Source organism: Labeo rohita, chromosome 20 (genome assembly GCF_022985175.1).
Source record: "Labeo rohita strain BAU-BD-2019 chromosome 20, IGBB_LRoh.1.0, whole genome shotgun sequence".
Lineage (NCBI taxonomy): Eukaryota > Metazoa > Chordata > Actinopteri > Cypriniformes > Cyprinidae > Labeo > Labeo rohita.
The window spans coordinates 5612415-5637844 of NC_066888.1; the positions used below are offsets into that span (position 1 = coordinate 5612415).

The window sequence follows — 25430 nt, forward strand, 5'->3', positions numbered from 1 at the left end:
AAATGTGAATGCAATTCCTTAATTCTTCATTTTCATGTTTAGAGTTTGTTTAGCATGCTGTAGCTATACTGTTGAATCTTGTAGAAGTTGAATCTGGGAGTAGAATATTGTGTTTGAATACAAGAGCGCACCATATCAAAACCTGTATTATTTTAATTTGTCTTCTCACAGAAACAGCGTGAGAATTGCCTACAGTTTTGTGTTACGCTAAGCTGTGAGCTAAATGCTCACAAATTGGGATGAGCAGTGTTTGGAAAGCAACAAGAGTGTTAAATTATTAATGGCGCTTTTCCTTTTGAATACCTGCTCATGTGTGGCTGAGCTGGGAGTCACGTGAACGGTGTCTTCAGTTGTGTTTTTATAAAAAGGGTGTAATCTATCGTATTTGTGACCCTGGTCCACAAAACAAGTCATGAGGGTCATTTTGTGTTTAAAAATGCAATGCATATTACTAATCAAAATAATTAAGTTTGGATATAGTTATGGAATATATTTTAATGGAACATGATCCACTTCCAAAACAAAGATTCACATATAATGTACTCACCCCCTTGTCTTCCAAGATGTTCATGTCCTTCTTTCTTCAGTTGTAAAGAAATTGTTTTTTAAGTAAAAGATTTCATTTTTTCCTCCATATAATGGACTGATATGGTGCCCTGATTTTGAACTTCCAAAATGCAGTTTAAATGTTGCTTCAAATGATCCCAAATGCATTGTAAACGATCCCTGCTGAGGAAGAAGGGTCTTATCTAGCGAAACGATCAGTTATTTTCATTAAAAAAATACAATTTATATACTTTTTAATCTCAAATGCTCGTCTTGCCTTTCTCTCCCTGAACTCTGTGTATTCTGACTCAAGACAGTTAGGGTATGTCGAAAAACTCCAATCGTATCTTCTTACTCAACTTCAAAAATCATTTTAAAATCATCCTACATGACTGCAGAAGTACCGGCCCTGGTCTTTGCAAAGTGAACATGCAAAGATGATCAAACACCCTTAACAAAAAAGGTAAAACAGCGATATAGGGCGATTTTGTAGTTGACAGAGAACATGAGATGGGAGTTTTTGACATACCCTACCTATAAGAAACCAAAAAAAAAAAACAATCCAGGCAGAGTAAGACAAGGCAAGCATTTGACATAAAAAAAAAAAAAAATTGTATTATTTTAATGAAAATAACGCTACGCTAGATTAGACCGTTCTTTCTTGGCTGGGATCCTCTACAACCGCATTTGGTATCGTTTGATCTAGCATTTAAACTGCATTTTGGAAGTTCAAAATCGGGGCACCACAGTAGTCCAATATATAAAGAACAATGCTGAAATGTTTTCCTCAAAAAACATAATTTCTTTACAACTGAAAAAAGAAAGACATGAATATCTTGGATGACAAGAGGGTGAGTACATTATATGTGAATCTTTGTTTTGGAAGTGGACTTCTCCTTTCATATCCTAATGATTTTAGCATAAATGAAAAATTGATCATTTTGACCCAAACAATGTATTATTGGCTATTGCTGCAAATATACCCATGGGACTTAAGACAGGTTTTGTAGTCCAAGGTCACAGTTGTCAGTCAAAGTCAAAGTCGTTTGACGTAATATCTCACCCGGTTAGAATTTTGCACAAGATGCCTCACCACACTGATAAGAGGCTGACCTGATGATTCAGGTGGAGATAAATTTGTGTGTGGCGGAGGTCAAATCTGTGTCGTGTACCTGCTCCACTGCTTCCTTTTAAAAAGAGTACAAAGAGCAGATCAGTTCTCAACTGTTGAGAAATGAACATTCAAAGTATCAGCACCATTCAGAGTATAATACTAGTAGTCCATACTGCTTGCACTGTTCCAAGTCTTCATAGCTTTATATGAGGAACTGATAAAAATGTAAGTAATTATTTACTAAAAATCTCTCTCAAGTCAGTTGTTATCTCGAAATGTGATACGAGTTAATGAGTACAGCTGGTTCAGTTGAAATCCTGAACCCAGTTAAGTGGTTCAAAGGAAGAACTGGCTTGAAATAATTATTCATTATGCAATGACTTGGTAAGTCAGTAAACTAGTTCTCCTTTTGTGTTTCGCTAAAAAGAGAAGATCTAGATATTCCACACACCACTTTTCGTAAAGGAGAAGTTCACTTCCAGAACAAAAATTTACAGATAATTTACTCGCCCCTTTGGCATCCAGGATGTTTATGTCTCTCTTTCCTCAGTCGTAAAGAATTTGTTTCTTGAGGAAAAAAATTCAGGAATGTTCTCCTTGTAGTGGACTTCAGTGGTGCCCCCAAGTTTGAACGTCCAAAATACAGTTTAAATGCAGCTTCAAATGGCTATAAACGATTCCAGCCGAGTAAGAAGGGAAAAGAGGTTATAAGTATATAAATTGTCAATTTGTTTCGAAATGACAGATCGTTTCGCTAGACAAGACCCTTCTTCCTAGGCTGGGATCATTTAGAGCCCTTTGAAGCTGCATTTAAACCCATTTTTGGAAGTTCAAACTTGGGGGCGCCACTATATGGAGAGAATTCCTGAAATGTTTTCCTCAAGAAACATAATTTCTTATCGACTGAAGAAAGAAAGACATGAACATCTTTGGTGACAAGGGGGTGAGTAAATCATATGTACTTTTTTTTTTTTTTTTTTTTTTTTTTTTTTTTTTGTTCTGGAAGTGAACTACTATAAATCATTATGAAATTGTATTACCAACATTTCGATCAATCAACCTTCCTCAGGCTTTCCATTAGGTCGATTGACTGAAAATGTTGCTAATAAAATTTCATTATGATGCAAGCTTGAGTAGTGTATAGAATTTCTTTTCTTTTTTTTTTTCCTAGTTTATTTTAGACTTTTATGATTTACCAACAAATGATTTTCTGTGCGTTAAAAAAATTGCTTTAGCTTTAGAAGCCATTCACACAGAACAGAAAAATACAACGGCCAACGAAATGAGAAAACTACTAAAGATCTTCTATTAACTTGAGTGCTGTTAAAGACTTGAGTGCAGTGGTCAAACATGTCCATCTAATGTATGCTTGCCTAGAAGAACAATGGAAAAATGTGTCTGTGTTGAGTAAATAATGACAGAATATGGCATTTGTTGAGTGAACTATTCCTTGAAGTGGCTTCATATAATGATTAGCAGTGACAAAAACCTGAAGTCATTTATTGTCATTGAGAGTTTATAGTGACGTGAGTGACAGTGACCCTTGGTGATATGCCAGAGTGGAGCAGTTTTATGTAAATGAGCAGTGGCACGATTCGCATCTACCAGTTGGAATTGAGAGCATGAACCACTGGCTAATACAGCTGGGTACAGAAGTTAAACTAGAAAGTAAAAGTTTAGCAAGCCAAATAAAAGTCAGAGTAACCACTACAGTGATTGACATTTTGTGATTGGGAATGACATCTGCAAATAGCAGCACAGGTCACATGGTCAAGATAAGAGTGCATTGCTTAAATAGATGGGCATGACGACACACAATAGTTGGGTGGTCACAATATACGACTGAACTTCTCTCTCTTGTTGTTACGTGTCGTGCTGGACGGACGAGACGGGAAACGAGATACGATACAAACAAACACTTTAATATAAATCTTCATACGAATCAGGCAGGAACACAGCGATACATCCACACACTGCAAAACAACATCAAGGACCGGCAGAGAACTCAGAATACAAACAGACTTATGAAGGGTGAGACTAATGACAATCACAGGTGTTGACAATAATCAGGGAGAAACCAAAGTCAATAGAACAACAGGGGGAGACAATGGGAGAAACCAAAACTGAACTGACATAAATGTGACACTTGTCTGCATTTTAATTATTATCCAGTTTTATATCGTATCGTACAGACTTTTCTTACACTATTGTTAATTTCATAGTTAACAAGGAAGAAAAGGCTGCTTTGCATTGTGTTTGCATGAGTTTTCCCCACAAGGTCTCCATGACCATGATCCTGTATTACATGCAAAACACTGAGAGGGATATTTATTTATATAAATATAAATATAAATATAAATATATATATATATATATATATATATATATATATATATATATATATATATATATATATATAGGGATATATATATTGTTCTCTGAAATGCAGATTTGCATAAAAGTTGTTTTGCTGATATGAGAGAATTACACCAAGCTGGGATCATCACATTTCACCCCATTTGTTTCAAGCAGTTCTGTTGAATATCTGCACAGCCGTGTCTTTGCTCTGTCTTTGTTCATCTGAGTTTTGTACTCAGTGGTTGCAAATGAGATTATGAGAGACCTGATGTAGCTCATTGGCTTGATCTAAGGGCCAAGTTTTGCTCCTGAATGACATATTGCTGAGCTTGTCATGAAGTAGCAGCAGGAGCAGCAGCTTGGTGGTGTAAATGTTGTTGACTTGGAAGTTGTGAGTGTTAATAAATGCCAGACAGTATTGTCAAATGGATACAAAAACAGCTTTCTGATTGGTTGATTTGTGAAGGCATTGTAAAACAGTGATATAAGCAATCTTGTGACATTGATGCTTACCTAAAGAGTCACATTATTTTAAGTTTGTGGGTCATAATGGTCAAGCATTCATCCGCCAGTAGTGATTAGAGGCTATTTTTTTTATTGTATTTGTATTGTATTGTATTGTATTTTCCCCCCTCAAGCTTGATCTAATTTATTTAAAAAGGCTTTTTAACTGCATCTTCAAAACCATTTGTTTGAACTGTGCAAATATTGTAATTGCGAATATTAATTTTGTATAGTAAATATGTAAAACGTGTTCTTATGTAAATTCTGCATAAATTACCAATTTCATGTATTATCATACTTATTATAAAATTAAGAGTTGCATAAATCTGTTAATAATTATTTTTAGTGTTCCATCATGTGTAAAACGCCCTTGGCTGGTCAAATTATTGTTTAATCTTTTTTTTGTTTTGTTTTTTTTTGTTTTTTTTTTGCGCTGTTGAAATTCGGTCATTTTAATAGGAACCCACACAATCTGGAATTCTGTGTGTGGACAAAACATTACCCCACACCAGTATTACTGGATGGTTCAAGATGGTCACGTGGATTTACCATGTTGATTAACAGAAAGCTTCCTGTTTGAAAGTGACTTCTGCCTGAGTTGTTACGTTGCTTTTTATATAAATATATATATATAATATATGTATGTATGTATGTATGTATGTGTATGTATGTGTGTGTATATATGTGTATATATATGTATACACTACCGTTCAAAAGTTTGGGGTCAGTACATTTTTATTGTTTCTTTTTTTTTTTTTTTAAGAAATTAATACTTTTATTCACCAAGGATGTATTAAGTTAATAATTAAAAGTTTATTAATAGTTAATAATAAATAATTTACATTGTTATAAAATATTTATATTTTGAATAAACACTGTACTTTTTAAACTTGTTATTCATGAATGAATCCTGAGAAAAAAAAAATCACAGGTTCCAAAAAATATTTGGCAGCACAACTGTTGATATTATCCAACAGTGATCATTCTAATAATAAATCCGCATATTAGAATGATTTCTGAAGGATCATGTGACACTTAAGACTGGAGTAACAGCTGATAAAAATTCAGCTTTTCATCACAGGAATAAATTCTATTTTAAAGTATGTTAAAATAAAAAACATTATTTTATATTGTAAAAACATTTTGCAATATTACTGTTTTTTTTTTTTTTTTTTTTTTTTTTTCTATATTTTTAATCAAATAAATGCAGCCTTGATGAGCATAAGAGACTTTAAAGACTATTACAAGTCTTACTGACCCCAAACTTTTGAACGGTAGTGTATGTGTGTGTGTGCGCGTGTGTATGTATGTATGTGTGTGTGTATATATATATATATATATATATATATATATATATATATATATATAGAGAGAGAGAGAGAGAGAGAGATATAGATATATATATATAGATATATATATAGAGAGAGAGAGAGAGAGAGTTTGCGATAAACACCATTTTTCTATTCCTAAAGTACAATGATTCATCTGTTTGATTCCTCAACCTTTCTTCCGTGCAACATACGACCAGTGTGATTTGAACATTCAAATCTGTGTTCATGCTGCCGCTGACCTAAATAGAGCCACTGTCATGTATATGAATAAAACAGTTTCACAGACTTTTCAACCACACAGTTCTTTATTTCTGTGTTACAAACATTCAAAAAATCACAGAAGTACTGGGATAAAAGTTAATAGTCTAGATATAAACTCTGATATGTACGGTAGAGATCAAAATATAGAAAATCATCCTTCTGAAAGTAGGACTGGGCGCTATGGGCAAAACAAATATCACAATAATTTTTTTCATATCAGTCGATATCGATAATTATCACGATAAATGTCAAATCTCTATTTCTTTTAAGTTTAAAGTCAGATTTTTGCTCCAAAGAAAAAGTTGTAGAAACCAGACCATTTTTTTTTTTTCTTAAAAATAATATCTAATAAATATAATACAAAATAAATAGAAAAATAGAAAAATTAATTTCTGCATGTTCTAATGAGTTATATTGTTTCAAATCAAGAAACAGGTTTTGGGTTGTCTGATAAATAATAATAATAATAATAATAATAATAATAATATCACTTTTTTGATAGTAGCTTGAAGATGCAGAGGAAATTTTTTGTTCATTGTCAATAAGTAACATCTGTCAAAATTGTAGCAACCTCAGTTTTATATGGTTATATTTATTCTGACCCAGTTTTTTTTCTTTCTTTTTTTTTTTTTTTAAATTAAGCATTGGTCTCCCATAGAAGCAAGCATACATTTTAAATCATGATAAACATTACACATGCAAAACTAAAAAAGTGTTTTTTTCAGTTAGGATTATTTTAAGGAAAAATGACTGGAAAAAGTGTGAAGAATTCAAACAAATATGAAGTTAGTCATGTTCTGACCATATTTTAAAGCCACATCTAACCTGGTTTTTGACAACTTTCACATTGTAGCAGAAGTCTGCCTTTAAACTTGAAAAAAAAAAAAAAAAAAAAAAAAAAAAAAAAAACTTTTATCGTGATAATTATCTATATCGACTGATATGAAAAAAAATGATCATGATAGTTGTTTGGCCATATCACCAGCCCTAGGGTGAGTAAATAATGGGGAAATACAATTTCATTTTTAGGTAAACTATCCCTTTAATCGATTTCCTCGCAGAAGGACTCCGTGACCGTTCTTGGAGCAGTTCACCAAGGTTTTTGTGATCTAGAATGCCCCAGTCTGAAATTGTACCAACCCCTCTTGTTGTCCTGAAGTCTGTAAGTAAATACTCTTTGTTGATAGAAGATCTGGTGGTTTCTTTTGGCAAACATGGGTGCCCCGTAACTTGTCATGTCAGGTGCCCTCAACCCCTGAGCCTGATACGGTGGAGGTGCTGTAATAGTTGTTTTGTTTGTGATCTTTGACTTGCTGGTAACAGCAGAGGCTGTCAGCCGTGCCATGACTCAGCATGACCTCTCATAGAGCTCCATTGAGTTTCTTGCTCTTCGCAGGGTTGTTTGAACACGCTGTCAAGGGCAAAGTACAACGGTTGTGGAGGGAAGATTTACACCATGTAATGCAGTAACAAAGTGCCTTTTGTGTCTTTTAGTACTTGTATATCTTGCTTGTAGTGTTGTGTTTTAGGACATTTTCTTTTTTTAAAGGCCAATGAGATATCTTGAGAGTAGGGTGACCGATATTAGCGATAGATGCATTAGGAATGAGTTTCAGCCACTACCTCATGATATATGATACTCGATACACATGGCTGTACATAAATCACAGTTTAGTACATGATGATATAATCGAATTGCGATTGTGTGTCTGTGAGAGGGAATATCTTTGGGGTCAGTTTCAATCTCTTGTGACTTGTAGAAAAGGTTCTGACTACACTGGAAAACATCGGCCTCAGAGTTAGTGCTCATTAAGTTGACCTTTTTCTTTGCTGACTGATAGGACATTATGTAAATGCACCAGTAAATAAATACAAATATTGATCTAAGAATCTGAAATGTTAATACAGTACAATAAGAACAAAGAATTAAAACAAATGACTGATATATAACCCTAATACAAGCAATACAACTTAATGACAATTGGGATATACACAGACATAAACACAAAATTACTCTGTATGTTATATTTTTATTTGTAATTTAAGTAATCTGTTGTTACACAGTGGTATAATGTTGTGGGGATTATTATTATTATTATTATTATTATATATATATATATTTTTTTTTTTTTTTTTTTTTTTTTTTTTTTACATTTATAATCTTTCAGCATGGATGTTTTATATTGATAGAAAAAGGCTTTTACATTGTTAAAAAAATGTTGTTCTGATGAACTTTCTATTCATTAAAAAAATAATGACGAAAGTGCATCATGTTTCCACCAAAATAGTAAGCAACTGTCAAACAAATGACTGCAGAGGGCGTCAAAGGCCTGACGATTGTTTTTACACACTACTGTGTGATCTAATATTGACCAAACATCGTTTAATTTAAATTTCCAATTAATCTTTAATTTGGCAATTTCTTTACGACAGAAATGCTGTAGCCACTGTAATTTAATTAATATGTGGACATCAAAATGTATGAACTCAAAAGTGAAGGTTTGAGCTTTTATCCTGAAATCATGATGAACAGTTAGCGTATTGAGATGTATTCTCCTGTGTTTGCGTAGGTTTGTAAATGATTTACCTTACAAATCTGATGAAATGCACACATTGCATTCCCAGATGAACGTTATAATAAACCCAAACTTACAGCAATATGCAGAGATGGAGTTTGAGATGCTCCACACATGTACATGATAACAGTTTGTGTAGCAGCATTTACTGTGAGCAAGCCGCTCTGATACAAGAAATAAAAAAAAAAAACAAAAAACTTTGCAACAGTTGTATATATGTAAATGTAATGCGTATTAATAACGTGTAGGAATTTTGTGTTCATATGTTCTTTTTCAACAACACACAATGTTTTCTGACAGTCTGAGTAATGGGTGTTTTGTCTTTTATTTAGTGACAGAATGGGGTGATGATGTGAGACCAATGTCTGAAGATGAGGCCATGGTTATAGTCAACCATCAAGCTACAGGAGACGTGTGCACCCTAATGATGTGCTTGCAGGACAAGGGCACGGTAAGCACACTTCTACTTGGGTTGAATTTAGCACTGCTCTGAAGGTTGTGAATTGTACATTAGACGTAGCTAATGTCACACTGATAATATTTCCAGATCACAATCAGAAACCAATCAAAAAACTAATCCTCATATTCTTATCCAGGTTGTACGAAAGATGATGTGGTTGATGGACCATGTTTTTAAATATACCAATTTTGGGGTTGTGTCCCTGATTCATGGAGATTTCTTCATCAGACAGGTAAGACCTGTCCACTTAAAAAGAAAATATAGATATTTTTAACGTAATGTGACAAGGATAGTGAGTTGATATTCCAACTTAATTATGCAAACAAACTAAATGAAATTTAGTCGACACCAACGAGATCTGTCATTATCAACAGGGCAAAGCACATCGAGAAAAGCAGCTAGTTTACCTGAAGGATCACCTAGACAAGTATTACTACAGCAGAGACAGGAAGTGGATTGTGCTGTTTCCTGAGGGTGGCTTCCTAAGAAAGAGGCGAGAGACAAGTCAATCTTTTGCCAAAAAGAATGACTTGCCTTACTTGACTCACGTAACACTGCCACGGCTGGGCGCCACACAGATTATCCTGAAGACCTTAGGACCCCAGCAGGAAAACGGCATCCTGGGAACAGACGGAAGTCCCCCAGGTCAAAGTAAGGAACAAAATCAACTTCTTAATGTTAAAACAGATACTGGTCTTTCGTATTTCCCATGGTTCTTTGTCTGAATTATGTTCTGTATACGAAAATGTGTTGATGTGTTGCACTGTTCACATTCATCACCTATTCTTTGACATGTTTCACGCAAAACAATACTCCCTAGAGCAGATGCTGATGGCCAGTATGGCAATGTTGCTTAATACAGCTGTATTTTTACAGCATTTTGTTTTTTTTAGAAGCATGAAAACCACATTCTATAACCAAACTCTTGGCAACCCTCACAGCCCGCAATGTATTAACAGAACACACTGGGCAGCTAGTTGTCTGCCGTGTTGTTTAATCATGCTGAATGAACAAAAGCATTTTAAGATTCTCACAATCAGTCCAAACCATAAGAGACGTTTGTATTATTAATGACTTTCATGCCACTTTATGGTGGATTTCTTTCTTTCTTTCTTTTTTTTTTTTAAATGATAAAATGTTTGAATAAAACATTGAAAGTTTAATAGCAGAAGTTACTGTTATTATTTATTGGTAAGTTAACTAAAGGTTAAAAAAGAATCAATAGATGAATAAATAAAACAGTCAATTTATCAATTATCCAAAAATGTATTTTTTTTCTTTTCAAGTTTCTTTATGTAAATGAAGTTGTAAAGGCCTGTTTGCAAAACATCAAACAAAACAATATGAAATATTTGCACACAGTTTTCTGCACCACTGCTATTTGCATTATTCATTTTCAGTACAAGTATATGTCATTGTCATAACGTCTAGAAAGCTAAATGGATGGTTCAGCATCCAAACAATAAAAAGGAGAAATATGTTGTGGTGATTTGTTTTCTTTCATTTGATCGGGCTGATAAACATATAAGTAAACAACAGTGGACTCAATGACTTTTATTGTATTGATAAAATGCACACAAACATTTTTTTTCAAGAAACTGGCACACTTTAGATTGTGGAACACATGTTCTCTATTAACTAAGAGTTAATAAACTCTTAATTATCTGCTTATTAATAGTAAGTAAGGTAGTTGCAGTAGTAGTTGTAGTAGTAGTTATATTTAGGTGTGGGGTAGGGTTAAAGGGGTCATCGGATGCAAAATTCACTTTTACATGTTGTTTGAACATAAATGTGTGTTGGTAGTGTGTGTACACAACCACCCTATAATAATAAAAATCCACCCAGTGATATTTTTTTTTATCTTTATAAGTAATATCCCCTTTTTCAAATCAGGCCATTCTCAGCATCTTCATGGTGTGATATCACACCAACCAAGGTCGCTCCCATGATAGTCGATTGACATGACCGTATTACCTTAGACCTGCGCTAAATGAGCTGAGAACAGTCTGACTGCCATTGTGTCAACTTCGGTGCAGGTGAAGACAAAAATGTTTCAGATTTAGCGATTTGAGAGGACATCTGAGCCGCTAAAGATGCAGTGGGTTACGTTTGTTTGTGAAGGGAACGCGCCACCCGATTGACATATATCCGTCTATGTTCGCGCAAATCATTCATGATCCAGCTTCACTTACAGCAGAAGTGAGTATAAGGGTTTTTTTAATGAATCTTTGCGATTACCTTTCCTAATAATATGCTAGTTAGCAAGTTTAGTGGCTAAATGCAGCTAAAGTAAACAGGCTCGTCACTCCACAGAGAGAAGAGAGGGGCGGGGCGAGCAGAGCTCATTAACATTTAAAGCAACCTCGACCAGAACATAATGATTTTTGCAGAGCTGATTTTGGCAAGGTAAAAGGGACGTTGTTTTACACTACCATTGAGAATTTTGAACCAAAGTATATTATAGACTTTTCATTAAGACCCTAAAGAATCATATCAACTTGTGGAAAATGGGCATCCGATGACTCCTTTAAGTGATGTAGAATATGGTTGTGCAAAATAAGGCATTAAAACATGCTTTACGAGTACAGTTAAGTAGCAAATATCCTAGTAATCTGCGTGCTAATAAGCAACTGGTTAATAGTCAGTAATATTCCCTACTGAAGAAACAAATACATACAGATTTGGATTGACATGAGGGTCAGTAAATAACAGACTTTTTTATGTTTGGATAATTAATCCATTCATTTAAAAAGATAATAAGAATAGCTTCAAATGCTGATACTTCAGTGCATTGACTGAGTTTTGACTGTAGTGTATTGTAGAACTATACTGTGTCAATATTTTCCCACCACACCTAGAACACACTTGAACTTCCTTGCTGGATGGATCTTCCATTTTGTCTCCTCGCACGACTTATGCAGAGCATATATTTGCTCTGCTTAATGGTGGACTTGCTGTTATTGGGTTAACTAATGGAGCTGTTGTGTTCTGACAGGCATGGTTTCAAAACAAAGAAACTCTAAGGCTGGTTAAACAAGATAATAAGCTGCTAGTATTGTCTCTCAGTAAATATGTGTAGACAACCATCACAGTCTCTCAGAACACATCAGAGGACATGCCCACACACAACGCACATTTTTAAAATTCATCTTCATTCCTCTTGGAGATTTGCATGTACAGTATGAAGATATGTTAAGTGAACCAATGTACAAATAGATCCTTAAGGAGATTAAAGTGGCGTAGTCACTGCTTGTTTAAGGTGGACTAGTTTTTGTTTTGTTTGTTTGTTCAGCTATATTGTTATATGGCTGCTCTCTCTAGGAGTTGCATCTCTAAATTGCTCTTTTTATCTAAAAGCGATCACACTGCTTGGACAATACATTTCCCACCCTCATCACATTTTAAGTCACTGTAAGACTTTAAATCACTTTAGCCCTTTTCACACTTACAGTCTTTACTGGTAAAAGAACCTTTTCAAAAAATACTGGTAAATTTGTTCTGGCGGTTTACCAGTAATTTGTTCTCTGTGAACGCAGAACAAGATTATCGGTATGAGCACATAACATTCTGACACCGTGTCCTAACTACACACGACGCAACAAGATTCCAGCAACAAGCAATTTGGGTGTCCACACCACACACAACGTGACATTGCGACGTGACATTGCGACGTGACCGTTATCACACTCCCAAAGAATGGGCAAGTTTATGATCTAATTCATAAATATTAAACCTTTTTAACATTATTAAATGTACATACTGAGTGACTGATACTGTCTTTATGGAATACACTTTAATGTAACCTTTGCTTTCATTTATTTTCAAGATCTGAGGTAAACTTTCTGTTGTTGCTTTCAGTTTGGCTATAAAGGTCACACAAAATGCTATTCAAACTCATGTTAGACACATTCAACTTTATATAAAGCACATAATCTGTACCTGAGATTATCACTGTCATTGGTTTGTATGTTGCTGTTCCAGTCGCAACGTCTCCGATTAACATGGAAAAGATTTTTCACCTTTTATTGTGCGTCACGGCTTTGCATGTAGTTAGGAAATGGTGTGACGCAGATGACGCATTTAATCGGTGCTGTGTAGTTCGGTTTGAAGTCAGCTAATAGGATGTCTTTGAGCCAAAAGTAGCTGCATGAATGAGAATGTTTGACACAAAAATGAAAACATCAACAAAAACACTGACCACATTTACCCCTCCATGTTTACAAACGGTGCAGCCATAGGTCATTTCCAGGTTAATGATGTCACACAATTTACCAGTATTTTGAAGCTGATGTGTGAATGGCGCTTTACTGGTAAATAGACAGAACGTCATTGCCCATGTGAACAGCGCATTTTTTCATTTACCTGTTGTTCTGGTATTTTTACTGGTATTACTGTGTGAAAGAGGCTTTGGAGTAAGCAGTATTCCCATCATATGTTATATAAACAATATAAATGCCTCTGTTTTTATGAGGACTATGGTTGTTTTAGTAATTTAAAGCATTTACATAAATAGTTTTATTTTTGTTCCATTTATATACTGTTGTATATGTTTTTGATATTGCTTTTTATATTGTCAGCGTTTATTAAATATAGTTTTATCTTTATTTTTTATATTTATATTTAGCTCTATTTTGTGTGTTTTAGGACTTTTTAGGACTTTTTATTTCAGTTTTATGTCAGTTTCACTGCAAATTTATTTTAGCTTATTTCCATTTTGTTAACAGTAACACTTTGGGATGCACAATATTATTGGACCGATATCTAACCGATAATGGCTTTAAATTTAAATAAAGGCATCGGCCGATATAAAAAATTGTCAGTATATCTTGATGTAAACTTAGGGTGTGCTCGGGTGCTCCGATCATGTCAGCAGTGGAGCTCATTCTTAAAGCAAAGTTTTGCCAGAATGATGATTAGATTCACAGTTTTGGATCACTGCATTTAATCTGAGAATGAACGTATACCGAATGAAGCGTTGAGTGTGTGATAGAGTAAGCCTGTTCGGTAAAGAGTTTAAATTCCGTAGGGGGTGCTATAAATGTATATAAATAAACAATTTTATATATACTGATTTATTCCTTAATGTGTAATATTAATAAATATGAGCTCTAAACTCTTTTGCTTTAGGTCATCTACAAATGTTAAATCTTAAAATAAAATGTTAAGGTTATCACTGCATCTTTCTGAAAAAAATAATAATAATAATAAAAATTCAGCGATTGATATATAGATTGTTTATAGGTGTTTTCAAAGCTTCAGTGTACTGTCATTATAAAAGAGCTTCATTATTGTTTATTTAATTCTAAGAAATAAGTTTTTGTCAAAAACTGACCAAAATAAAAAATAATTTGCTTATAAATTCCTCAAAGGAGAGACTTGGTGTTGTTTCCAAACAAAAGGAAACATATCAATATCTGCATCGGTTATCGGCCAAAATCAGTTGAAAAATATTGCCATGTCTGATATCGGCAAATATCCAATATCACGCATCCCTAGTAACAACACTGGTACATAAAATATATTTGCTAGGTGGATATTTGATGTTTTTTATTTGTTAGTTATCCTAATGAAGGCATGTGTGTTCTTGAATTTCTTTCTGCACTATTTCTTTAATTAATGTAGACAGCCAGTGGCGTAACTTCTCATGCTGTTGTTTTGGTTAGATTTTATTTTAGAGATCCCACACCATTTTACAGACATTGTGTCAAGTTAAATATAGTTCAACTTTTAAATAACCGTATGTTCTGTTCCATTCTGTCATTCCCCGTACAGCTGTTTTTGAGCGCATCCTTAGAAACATCTAATCGGTCTTTGGTGGACCATAATTACACAGAGCTTTCTTAAGTCCGTCTCGTTGATCAGACAACACAATGAATAGTTGTAATGAATAGAAAAAATGTTTTGCGCATTTGTAATTCTTAAACTCAAGGACTAACAGTGGTTCATTCAGTTCATTTTGAGAATTATAGTTAATGACTGCATCAAAATTACGCATTCAGTTAGTCAAAATATAGAAAAAAAATAATTTTATGGTATTATTATTATTATTATTAAATGAAAATCATTGCAGTGTGTGAAAACAACCCCGTTTGACTGTCTCTCTTCTGTGGAACACAAAAGGAGAGATAAGAAATAAAGAAAAACATAACATAGGCCTATATGACCTGCTATTGAAAGCTTTTACATGAAACTTGCTGCTGTCTCCCCTCTGCTATAGCTATCAAGTATGTGTTTGGATGTGAATAGTATGACTAGAGCTTTTTCATTGCATTGTTGATGTGAATTGGCCTTAAAGTTAACATTCGTACAGCTCTTTCTCTGACTCAAGTCTCTGTGTCTGCCCACCTTCAGGTAACAAAGCAAAAGGGCTACAGTGGGTAATAGACGTGACTGTAGCCTACCCTAATGCAAGACCCATGGACATTCAGACATGGATTTTTGGTTACAGAGATCCAACAGTCACACATGTACACTACAGGTAAGAACTTTTCTGTAATAGTGTTGTATCTGTTTATGTCTCAAATCTAACTTGGGCAATATAGTTGCGCTAAAAAGTTACCATGATAAAAATGTTCATTTTAGTCAATATAAATATTAATGAAGATAAATTTAAAATCTTTAAAGGCAGATTTTTGCTTTTGGAAACCAGGCTGTTAATTGTAATTTTAAAGTACTCTTTATGATCAGAACACAACTTCACGTTTTTGAATTTCGTACACTTTTCCAGTCATTTTTTTCTTGACAAAATAAATTTATTTTTCTATTAATTTACATTAATAGAAAAATAAATTTCTTAGTTTCCGCATGTTCTGCGTGTTGTTTCAAATCATGAAACAGGTTTCTGTTGCCTGACTTTGACATGCATCTTTAGAACAGTTTGCAGTCCATGTTGCAATATTAATATACATTTTTTTTTTTTTCTGTTTTATTGCTTCGAAATGCACATTTGACAGTAGATTGGGTTAGGATGCAGATGTAAATCTTAGGGCTTTTAAAAATAAAAGTTTTTGTTTACATAATATATGTGCGTATACTGTGTATATTTATTGTGTATATATAAATACACACACATACAGTAAACATTTTAAAATATTTATATGTATTTACATGTATATATTTATATTCATATAATTGATATTATATATAAATATTTGTAATATATAAACATAAAATTTTTCTTAAACGTGTATATTTGTATATACATAATAAATATTCACAGTACAGAAACTTTGTAAATTATGTAAACAAACTTTTATTTTGGATGTGATTAATTGTTTGACAGCACTAATTTATACATAATCTAAATTATACACAAGTGATGTATATAAATGTATATAAACTTTTATTTTGGATGTGATTAATTGCGAGTAATCTTTTGCCTAGTAAATTTATGTTCATTATTAAAAACAGTAACTTCTGTTAAAAAAAAAAAAAAAAAAAAAATGACAACCTCATTTTTATATTTTATATTCTGACTGTTTGAGTTCTATTAAAATTTACTATTGGTTCTCCATAGTAGCATACATTTAGATCATAACCTCAGCTGATCACACGTTTCACCTCAATACCATGATAAAAATGTCACCGTATAGTTTCTAGGTATTTTTATGAAAAACAGTAGTCTGAATACAGTACATACAGTTATACACTTGTATAAATGCAAACGCTACAACTTAATCACAAAAAAATACTGTAATTATATTCTATTACTCCTTTAATACATTTAATACATATAAGTTAATAATATAATAAAACTCAATAAGAATATCCCACATTTCCGCCACAATATCATGGTGCAGTTAGTGTTACTACAGTAAATCCATGGTAAATTATGGTGATTTGTAGATTAAAAAGCCTTCTGACTGTCTCGTTGTGCACAGTGTTTCTCCTGTTTGTCAGCGCTGTTTTATCTGGCTTTAAACTAGTTGAAATAAGAGCCATGTGTGTTCATCACTGAATTCAAACACTTCACGTTATTACTTTCCGTCCTCTCAGGTTAACATTCTTTTGTGGAACAATTGTGGAAATGCAAAAAACAAAAAAATAAAACAAATAAATATTAATAATGCAAAGTTTGCTTGATTCTGGAAATTCCTAGAAGGACTGGTTCAAATTTAAATTTAATTACAAATATTGTTAATAAACATCAACGCTCATGTGTGTGACTTCCTAGCTTTACCATATTTAATGCCAACTTAAATCTGTGTAAACTTTAATTTTGGTGAATTACAATACCTATTATACATATTGTTGCATTTTTGTATTGTGCTGTATTTTGACACCCTTAGGCCCTGCACTTTCATGATCTAACTAGGAAAGGTTAAACGGGTACAAGAGATGATGAAAATGATGGCGAATGATTTAACTAGTTTAAATAAGAGTCGTTTGTGTTCATTGCTGTTCATTTACAAGTCCTGTTTACTGGTCACATGACTGAGACTTATCAGCAAATATCAATCTATCTAGACGTATCTATCTATCAGCATCTGCTCTAGTAAGCTCACGCTGTGCTGCGCTGGCGTTTGAACTTTGACCCGAGTGGATAAATGGTCTGTGTAGCATGGTTCAAATGAGTAACACGGTTTTGTTCTGCTTTTGGCATTATTATAATGTTATTCCTTTATTACCCAGCCCTGCTTTCTATGTTCTGATTGGCTGTAATTGTGTTGCTTGTGCAAAACTTTCACTTTCATTTTGGACACCTAAAGCACTTGGAAACATCATGCCTGGTTGGGACAAAGTACAACACGGTGTTAAATAATAATCTGTGTCAAATGCATGTGGACAAAAAAGAAATCTTAATAAATTAATTAAGTAGACAATAATTCACAGAATAAATTAACCATGACTTATTACATATTTATAACAGGTATGACATGCAGTAGCTTTTTTCTAAATGACTAAAACCGATTAACTTTGTTTAAATGCAATTTACTTGTGCATTGCATTTATTCAGCAAATGCCTAATGCTTGTTCACGGTGTTCAGAAACAGAAAAAGCCACTGCAAGAAAGAAAAGCTTTTTACTAACAAATATAAGGCAAATGTGCAGAGTTTTTGTGTTTTGTTTTGTGGTTTCAAAAAAAAACAAAAACAAAAAAAAAATGGGTTTTAGTTCATTTATGGATTTTTACTAGCTAATATTACTTTCTCTCCTGTCAGGTTAACATTCTTTTGCGGAAAAACAAGTTTGCTTGATTCTACAAAATTCCTAGAAGGACTGGTTCAAATTTTAATTTAATTAAAAATATATTTTATTTTTAATTTATTAATTATTATTAATAAACATGAAAGCTCAAGTGTGTGACCTCCTGGCTGATGCCAAATTAAACTTTCATTTTGGTAAACAACAATACCTGTTGTCACGATCCACAATACCTTGTTGCATTTTTGTATTGTGCTTTATTTTGTCACCCTTAAAGGTGAAAGTCCACTTCCAGAACAACAATTTACTAGATAATGTACTTACCCCCTTGTCATCCAAGATGTTCATGTCTTTCTTTCTTTAGTTGTAAAGAAATTGTTTTTTGAGGAAAACATTTCAGCATTTTTCTCCATATAATGGACTGATATGGTGCCACGACTTTGAACTTCCAAAATGCAGTTTAGATGCAGCTTCAAACAATCCCAAAGCAGTTGTAAACGATTCCAGCCGAGGAAGAAGGGTTTTATCTAGCGAAACGATCGGTTACTTTCATTGAAAAAATGCAATTTAAATACTTTTTAATCTCAAATGCTCATCTTGTCTTACTCTCCCTGAACTCTGTGTATTCTGGCTCAAGACAGTTAGGGTATGTCGAAAAACTCAGACTGTATCTTCTCCCTCATCTTCACAAATCATTTCAAAATCCTGCAACGCTGCAGAAGTTTCGACCAAGTCTTTGCAGAGTGAACATGCAAAGAAGATCAAACGCCCTTAACAAAAAAGGTAAAACAGCGATATAGGACGATTTTTGAAGTTGAGGGAGAAAATACGGTCTGAGTTATTTGACATACCATAACTGTCTTGAGCTAGAATACACAGTGTTCAGGCAGAGTAAAACAAGACGAGCATTTGACATTAAAAAGTATATAAACTGTATTATTTTAATGAAAATAACCGATCGTTTTGCTAGATACGACCCTTCTGCCTTGGCTGGGATCGTTTACAACCGCATTTGGGATCGCTTAAAGCCGCATTTAAACTGCATTTTGGAAGTTCAAACTTGGGGCACCATATCAGTCCATTATATGAAGAAAAAATCCTGAAATTCCCTCAAAAAAAAATAATTTCTTTACGACTGAAGAAAGAAAGACATGACCCTCTTGGATGACAAGGGGGTGAGTACATCATCTGTAAATTTTTGTTCTGGAAGTGGACTTCTCCTTTAAGCCTTCTGCACGATTTGAGCAATCCTATAAGATCATTGCTGATCACACTGTGTGACATGGATCTAATAAACTTGGGTACGACACCTATTGACTCGTAGGCTATGACGCACGTTACTATAGACGAATAAAACGTCATCAGCATGTGCTAGTGGTAAACAAAAAGAGCATAATAAACCACAGTTTGGCACTTGTTTTTATGTGTGGTGAAAAAAGTGGAAGCGGTGAAAGAGGAAGGAATAAGAGCTTGAGGTGAGCAGTCTTAAGTTTTAGTGCCATGTCACACTGTTTTCATGTGGCGTTTTTATTGGCTGGTCAGTAAACGTGGGACGTGGCAGCAAACACACCGTGCTTTGATCAGGCTGAATTTCTGACACTGCCAGAAAATGATTGTATCTTTGAACCTTTCTCACTGTGCGACATAGGATCACAGATTGGGAGCCACGATCACAGAAATCGCCACGATTGTTTCACAATGCCAATCTTTTGTCTGGGACAGCCAAAAATTGTGCAGTGTGTTTTCAGGCTTTAGGCACTACACTTTCATGATCTAACCAAGACAGGTTAAACGAGTACAAGAGATGATGAAAATGATGAGGAATGATTTGTAATCTCCTTCCATGTGTTACTTCCCATTTCTGAACCCTCTCTGTGAAACTGAGTTTAAGCCCTTTGTAAATTTAGTGCCAGGTGGGTGGATGGTCACACTGGGTCAACAAACGGCCTTTTTTTTTTTTTTTTTAATGCTTTCCTGCAAACTGTCTTTTATTCTGCTTTGCAGTGTTTGCTGATTCAGTCAGAGTCCAGACAGCACTGCTGTGATTTATGAGCTCCTCACCGTTTACATGCTCATCAGTTTTATATCCACACCTGCCCTAAAAAAGGTTTCAGAGACTAACAAGAAACACAAGTGTTGAGTTAATGAAGTTTTACAAGGAAGTAAAAAATATGGTCATTGTGGTTTGATATTTACATAATATGCCACATGATAATACTTGACAAGGAGGGGCGGAAATTAATGAGGGCTTGTGGCAGAAATGCTACCAAAATAAAGCAAAATGCTTTTTAAATTCAAGACAAATGGGCATAAAATGCCTTTGCACAATTAATTATAAGTTTCGTCATTATGAAAATTACATTTAAAATTCGCTCACACTGCATCAGATTGCTTTACATGCCAATCTGTGCAGCATTGAACATTATAACCACTCAAGTGCGTTTCTATTGAACTTACGAATTCGTCGGCCAATCAGAGGCACTTAGACTACTTAGGCTAGACTTGGCTAATGTCATGGACTGACATGGTTGTCTGTGAAGCCAGAATGTGATGTGCCCAAAACAAAACAAAAATGTATTGTATTGTTTTCTGTATTGATATTAATAATCATTATTACAATATAAAGAGCAATAATTTAAAATAATGATTTTTTTCATATCGCAGCCCTATGATCTCCTGTTTTTTTTACATGTAGAATTTAGATTACATTTTAAACAGTCTATTGTTATATTGACAGCAGTTTAAAATGTTGATTTAAAGAAGTTCACTTCCAGAGCAAAAAAATACAGATAATTTACTCACCCCCTTGTCATCCAAGATGTTCATGTCTTTCTTTCTTCAGTCGATTAAAAAATTGTTTCTTGAGGACAACATTTCAGTTTATCTCCATATAGTGAACGTCAATGGTGCCCACAAGTTTGAACTTTCAAAATGCAGTTTAAAGGCACACTCCACTTTTTTTGAAAATAGGCTCATTTTCCAACTCCCCTAGAGTTAAACAGTTGAGTTTTACCATTTTTGAATCCATTCAGCTGATCTTCGGGTCTGGCAGTAGCACTTTTAGCATATCTTAGCATAGATCATTGAATCAGATTAGACCGTTAGCATCTCGCTCAATAATGACCAAAGATTTTCAATATTTTTCCTATTTAAAACTTGACTCTTCAGTAGTTACATCATGTACAAAGATGAAAAGCTGCGATTTTCTAGGTCGATATGACTAGGAACTATACTCTCATTCCAGCGTAATAATTAAGGAACTTTGCTGCTGTACCGTGGGTGCAGGAGGCGCAATGATATTACGCAGTCGTCAACTCTGCCGGATGCAACTCTGCATCTACACAAACTTAGTGCCGGTCACTTTCAGGCGCTGCGTAATATTATTGCGCCTGCTGCACCCATGGTACGGCAGCAAAGTTCCTTGATTATTACGCCGGAATGAGAGTATAGTTCCTAGCCATATCAGCCTAGAAAATCGCAGCTTTTCATTTTTCGTCTGTCTTTGTACACAATGTAACTACAGAAGAGTCAAGTTTTAAATAGGAAAAATATTGTCATTATATATGGTCATTTTTGAGCAAGATGCTATAGGTCTAATCAGATTCAATGATCTATGCTAAGCTATGCTAAAAGTGCTACCGCCAGACCCGGAAATCGGCTGAATGGATTCAAAAACGGTAAAACTCAACTGTAGGGGAGTTGGACAATGAGCCTATTTTCAAAAAAAGTGGAGTGTTCCTTTTAAATGCAGCTTCAAAAGGCTCTGAACGATCCTAGCCGAGGATGAAGAGTCTTATCTGGCAAAACGATTTGTCTTTTTCAAAACAAATTGACAATTTATATACTTTTTAATCTCAAATGCTCTTCTTGTCTAGCTTTGCGTGAACTCTTGTTTTTTCCAGTTTAAGACCGTTAGGGTATGTCAAAACTCCCATCTCTTTTTCATCCCCGAATTCAAAATCATCCTACATCGCTGCAGAAGTACCGACCCAGTGTTTACAAAGTGAACGTGCAAAGAAGATCAAACGCCCTTTACAAAAAATGTAAAACAGCGATGTAGGATGATTTTGAAGGTAAAGAAGAAAATGAGATGGGACGTTTTTCAACATAACCTAACTGTATTGCCCCGGATTACACATTGCAGAGACAAGACAAGACGAGCATTTGAGGTTAAAAATTAGTTGAAAAATGACTGATCGTGTTGCTAGATATGACCCTTCTTCGTCAGATGGGATCGTTAAGAGCCATTTGAAGCTGCATCTAAACTGTATTTTGGAAGTTCAAACTTGGGGGCACCATTGAAGTCCACTATAAGGTGATAATTCCTGAAATGTTTTCCTCAAGAAACATAATTTCTTTACGACTGAAGAAAGAAAGACATGAACATCTTGAATGACAAAGGGGTGAGTAAATTATCCATAAATTTTTGTTCTGGCAGTGAACTAATCCTTTGAAGTACTTGTCGCTTTAATAAATTGAATATTAATTACAAATTTGTTAATGTTAAAATATAAAACAGCTTTTTTATGCTTTTTATTTTTTTTTATTTTTTATTTAAGCTTACATATGATTTACAAAAAAAAGAAATTTGAGGACTTTGCCTCCTCATTTCAGAACACAACTGTAGGATAGGCATATAGGATAGGCGTCCATCAAATAACACTGAATCAGTGCTGACCTTGAACAGTGATTTTCCAATAACTTGACGTTTCCTGTTAAATGGGCACTGTTGCTCTTTTCACTCTGTTTTTGACATTGGCTGGCTAGAGGAGGGCTGAGAGTGGCAGTGAATCGTGGAGAAGCTGTATCCTTTATCACCAACTCAAGTCTGATTTTAATTCTGACTGACTTTGAAATGGCCTAAAACAAAACGAACTCTCCCGTGGGCACTTGTTTTTCCTGTCACACTTAGTTTGGTTTGACACAAGGTGGTTATGGGCACTTTCTGTTCAACTTCTGTGTAGGCGATATAGTGACTGAAATGATGAACTGATAGACACGCGTGTCAGTGCACTCTTAAAAGTAAAGGTTTCAGTAGGAAGTTTTCACAGTGATGCCATTAGAACAATCATTGTGGGTGAACAGTTTGTAAAACAAGCAGAATATAGAGATTTGCTCTGTTGATACTAAATCTACCAGGTCATTGAAATTCCCCTGAAACAAATCTATGAGAGACAGAGAGGTTTAATTGGTTTGGTGGAGTTGCTCCATTTCAAGCAAGACTTACGGAGCCTCTAGGGAACGCATCGCAATCCGCAGCACATTAACGTCACAGTTTACAATTACAAGAACTGTCTTGGAAATATCGGTTAAGTCCTTGTTTTATCTGTGTCAGAAGTATTTTTATACTAGGTACCATAGTATACTGAATAACTTGTCTGTGTTTGTCCACTTTCACTGGCTTCACCTGAAAAAAGAGGTTTTGTTGTTTCATTTGCAATAACTCAAAATCACATAGCTCAAATGAAAATCAAATTTGTGTTCATAAACACTTCTTTGATTTTTATTCAGTCTATTCTAACAAGTCTTTTACAGTTCTTTTGCATCCTAAGTTCAGAACAAAAAGAAAGATATGCTAATCTTCTTATTCATTAGCTAACCTGCCCTATAGAACATAAAACCTTTATACATGATGTTACGAAAGCTTGTGGGGCGTATCAGTCACGTGGCGTGACAAATGTGTGCGCTGCTGATCTTTATGGAGCTGTATGTCCTTCTTGCGGGAAAACGTGTGATCTGATGCACAGATCTGTCCTATAGAAGGTTCTGGGTGTCTCTGGTGACTTCTGTTCCCAGGGCTCTTATCTCATGTTATTGCCAGGCATTTTTCTGGAATTTGTCCCCAAGGGCCTTATTATTCCACACCTATTGATTTGTGTGTGGTAGATGGAAAGTGAGCTCAGATAAACAAGTCGAAAGAACGTAAGCTATAGATGTGCAGTATGGATGGATGTACAGTTCATTAATGAGTGAACAGCTTTGTGTGTTTCTACAATTATATTGATGGTACCTGAGATTCAGAAAGTAGTCATTTGAAGAACTTTAAAGGCAATTTTCTCAATAATTTGATTTTTTGCACCCTCAGATTCCTGATTTTTAAATAGTTGTATCTCAGCCAAATATTGTACTATCCTAACAAACTATACATCAATTAAAAACGTATTTATCCAACTTTCATATGATGTATAAATTTCAATTTTGAAAAAATTGACTTATGACTGGTTTTGTGATCCAGGGTCACATATTACAGGAAACTGGGAACAATTACAGTGCCTTGCGAAAGTATTCTTTTTTTTTTTTTTTTCCCTCCATATTTTATGTTGCAGCCTTATCGTAAACTTCTTTCAAATTAGTTTTTTCCATATCAATCTACACTCCATGCACCATATTGACAAAGCACAAAACAGTTGACTAGAATTTGATTAGAAATAAAAATAATAAAATAATAATAATAATAATAATAATAATAATAATAATAATAATAAAAATATTTAATTGCATAAGTATTCATACCCTTTTCTGGGACACTTGAAATTTAGCTCAGGAGCATTCATATCACTTGTAGATGTTATTACACTTCAAGTGGAGTTGAAAAGTGGCAAATTTATTTGAATCAGTATGATTTGGAAAGGCACACACCTCTCAGAAAAGGTCTAACAGCTAAAAATGCATATCAAAGCAAAAACCAAGCCCTGAGGTCAAAATAACTGTCTGTAGAGCTCAGAAACAGGCTTGTGTCAAGGCACAGATTTGGGAAAAAATTCTTCTGCATTGAAGGTTCACAGAAGCATGTAGCCTCCATTATCCATAATGGAAGATGCATGGAACAACTTTTCCTGGAGCTGGCCTCCTGGCCAAACTGAGAAATTGATGGAGAAGGGGCTTGGTTAGACTGGAGACCAAGAAGCTGATGGTCACTCTAGTTGAGCTCCATGATCATATGTGGAGATGGAAGAAACTTACAGAAGGACAAACATCCACCAATCCGGTCTTTATGGCGGTGTGGCCAAACTCAATCCTCTCCTTAGTGAAGACACAAGAAAACACCGCAACAAAGCTCTTAAAGGACCTTCAGACTATGAGAAACAAGATTCTCTGGTCTGATGAACCTCAATTCCAAGCATTATGTTTAAAGG

General features: G+C 34.4%; 1 protein-coding gene across 3 annotated transcripts in view; it reads left to right on the top strand.

Annotated features, from left to right (window-relative positions):
• lpgat1 (lysophosphatidylglycerol acyltransferase 1) overlaps window positions 1-25430 on the top strand; it is a 35507-nt gene that overhangs the window by 4676 nt on the left and 5401 nt on the right. For all 3 annotated transcript variants that reach the window (XM_051138847.1, XM_051138848.1, XM_051138849.1), the window contains exons 3-6: window positions 9023-9141; window positions 9287-9382; window positions 9525-9801; window positions 15502-15628. In XM_051138847.1, the coding sequence (XP_050994804.1) occupies window positions 9023-9141; window positions 9287-9382; window positions 9525-9801; window positions 15502-15628 (619 nt within the window). The remainder of the gene's footprint in view (window positions 1-9022; window positions 9142-9286; window positions 9383-9524; window positions 9802-15501; window positions 15629-25430) is intronic.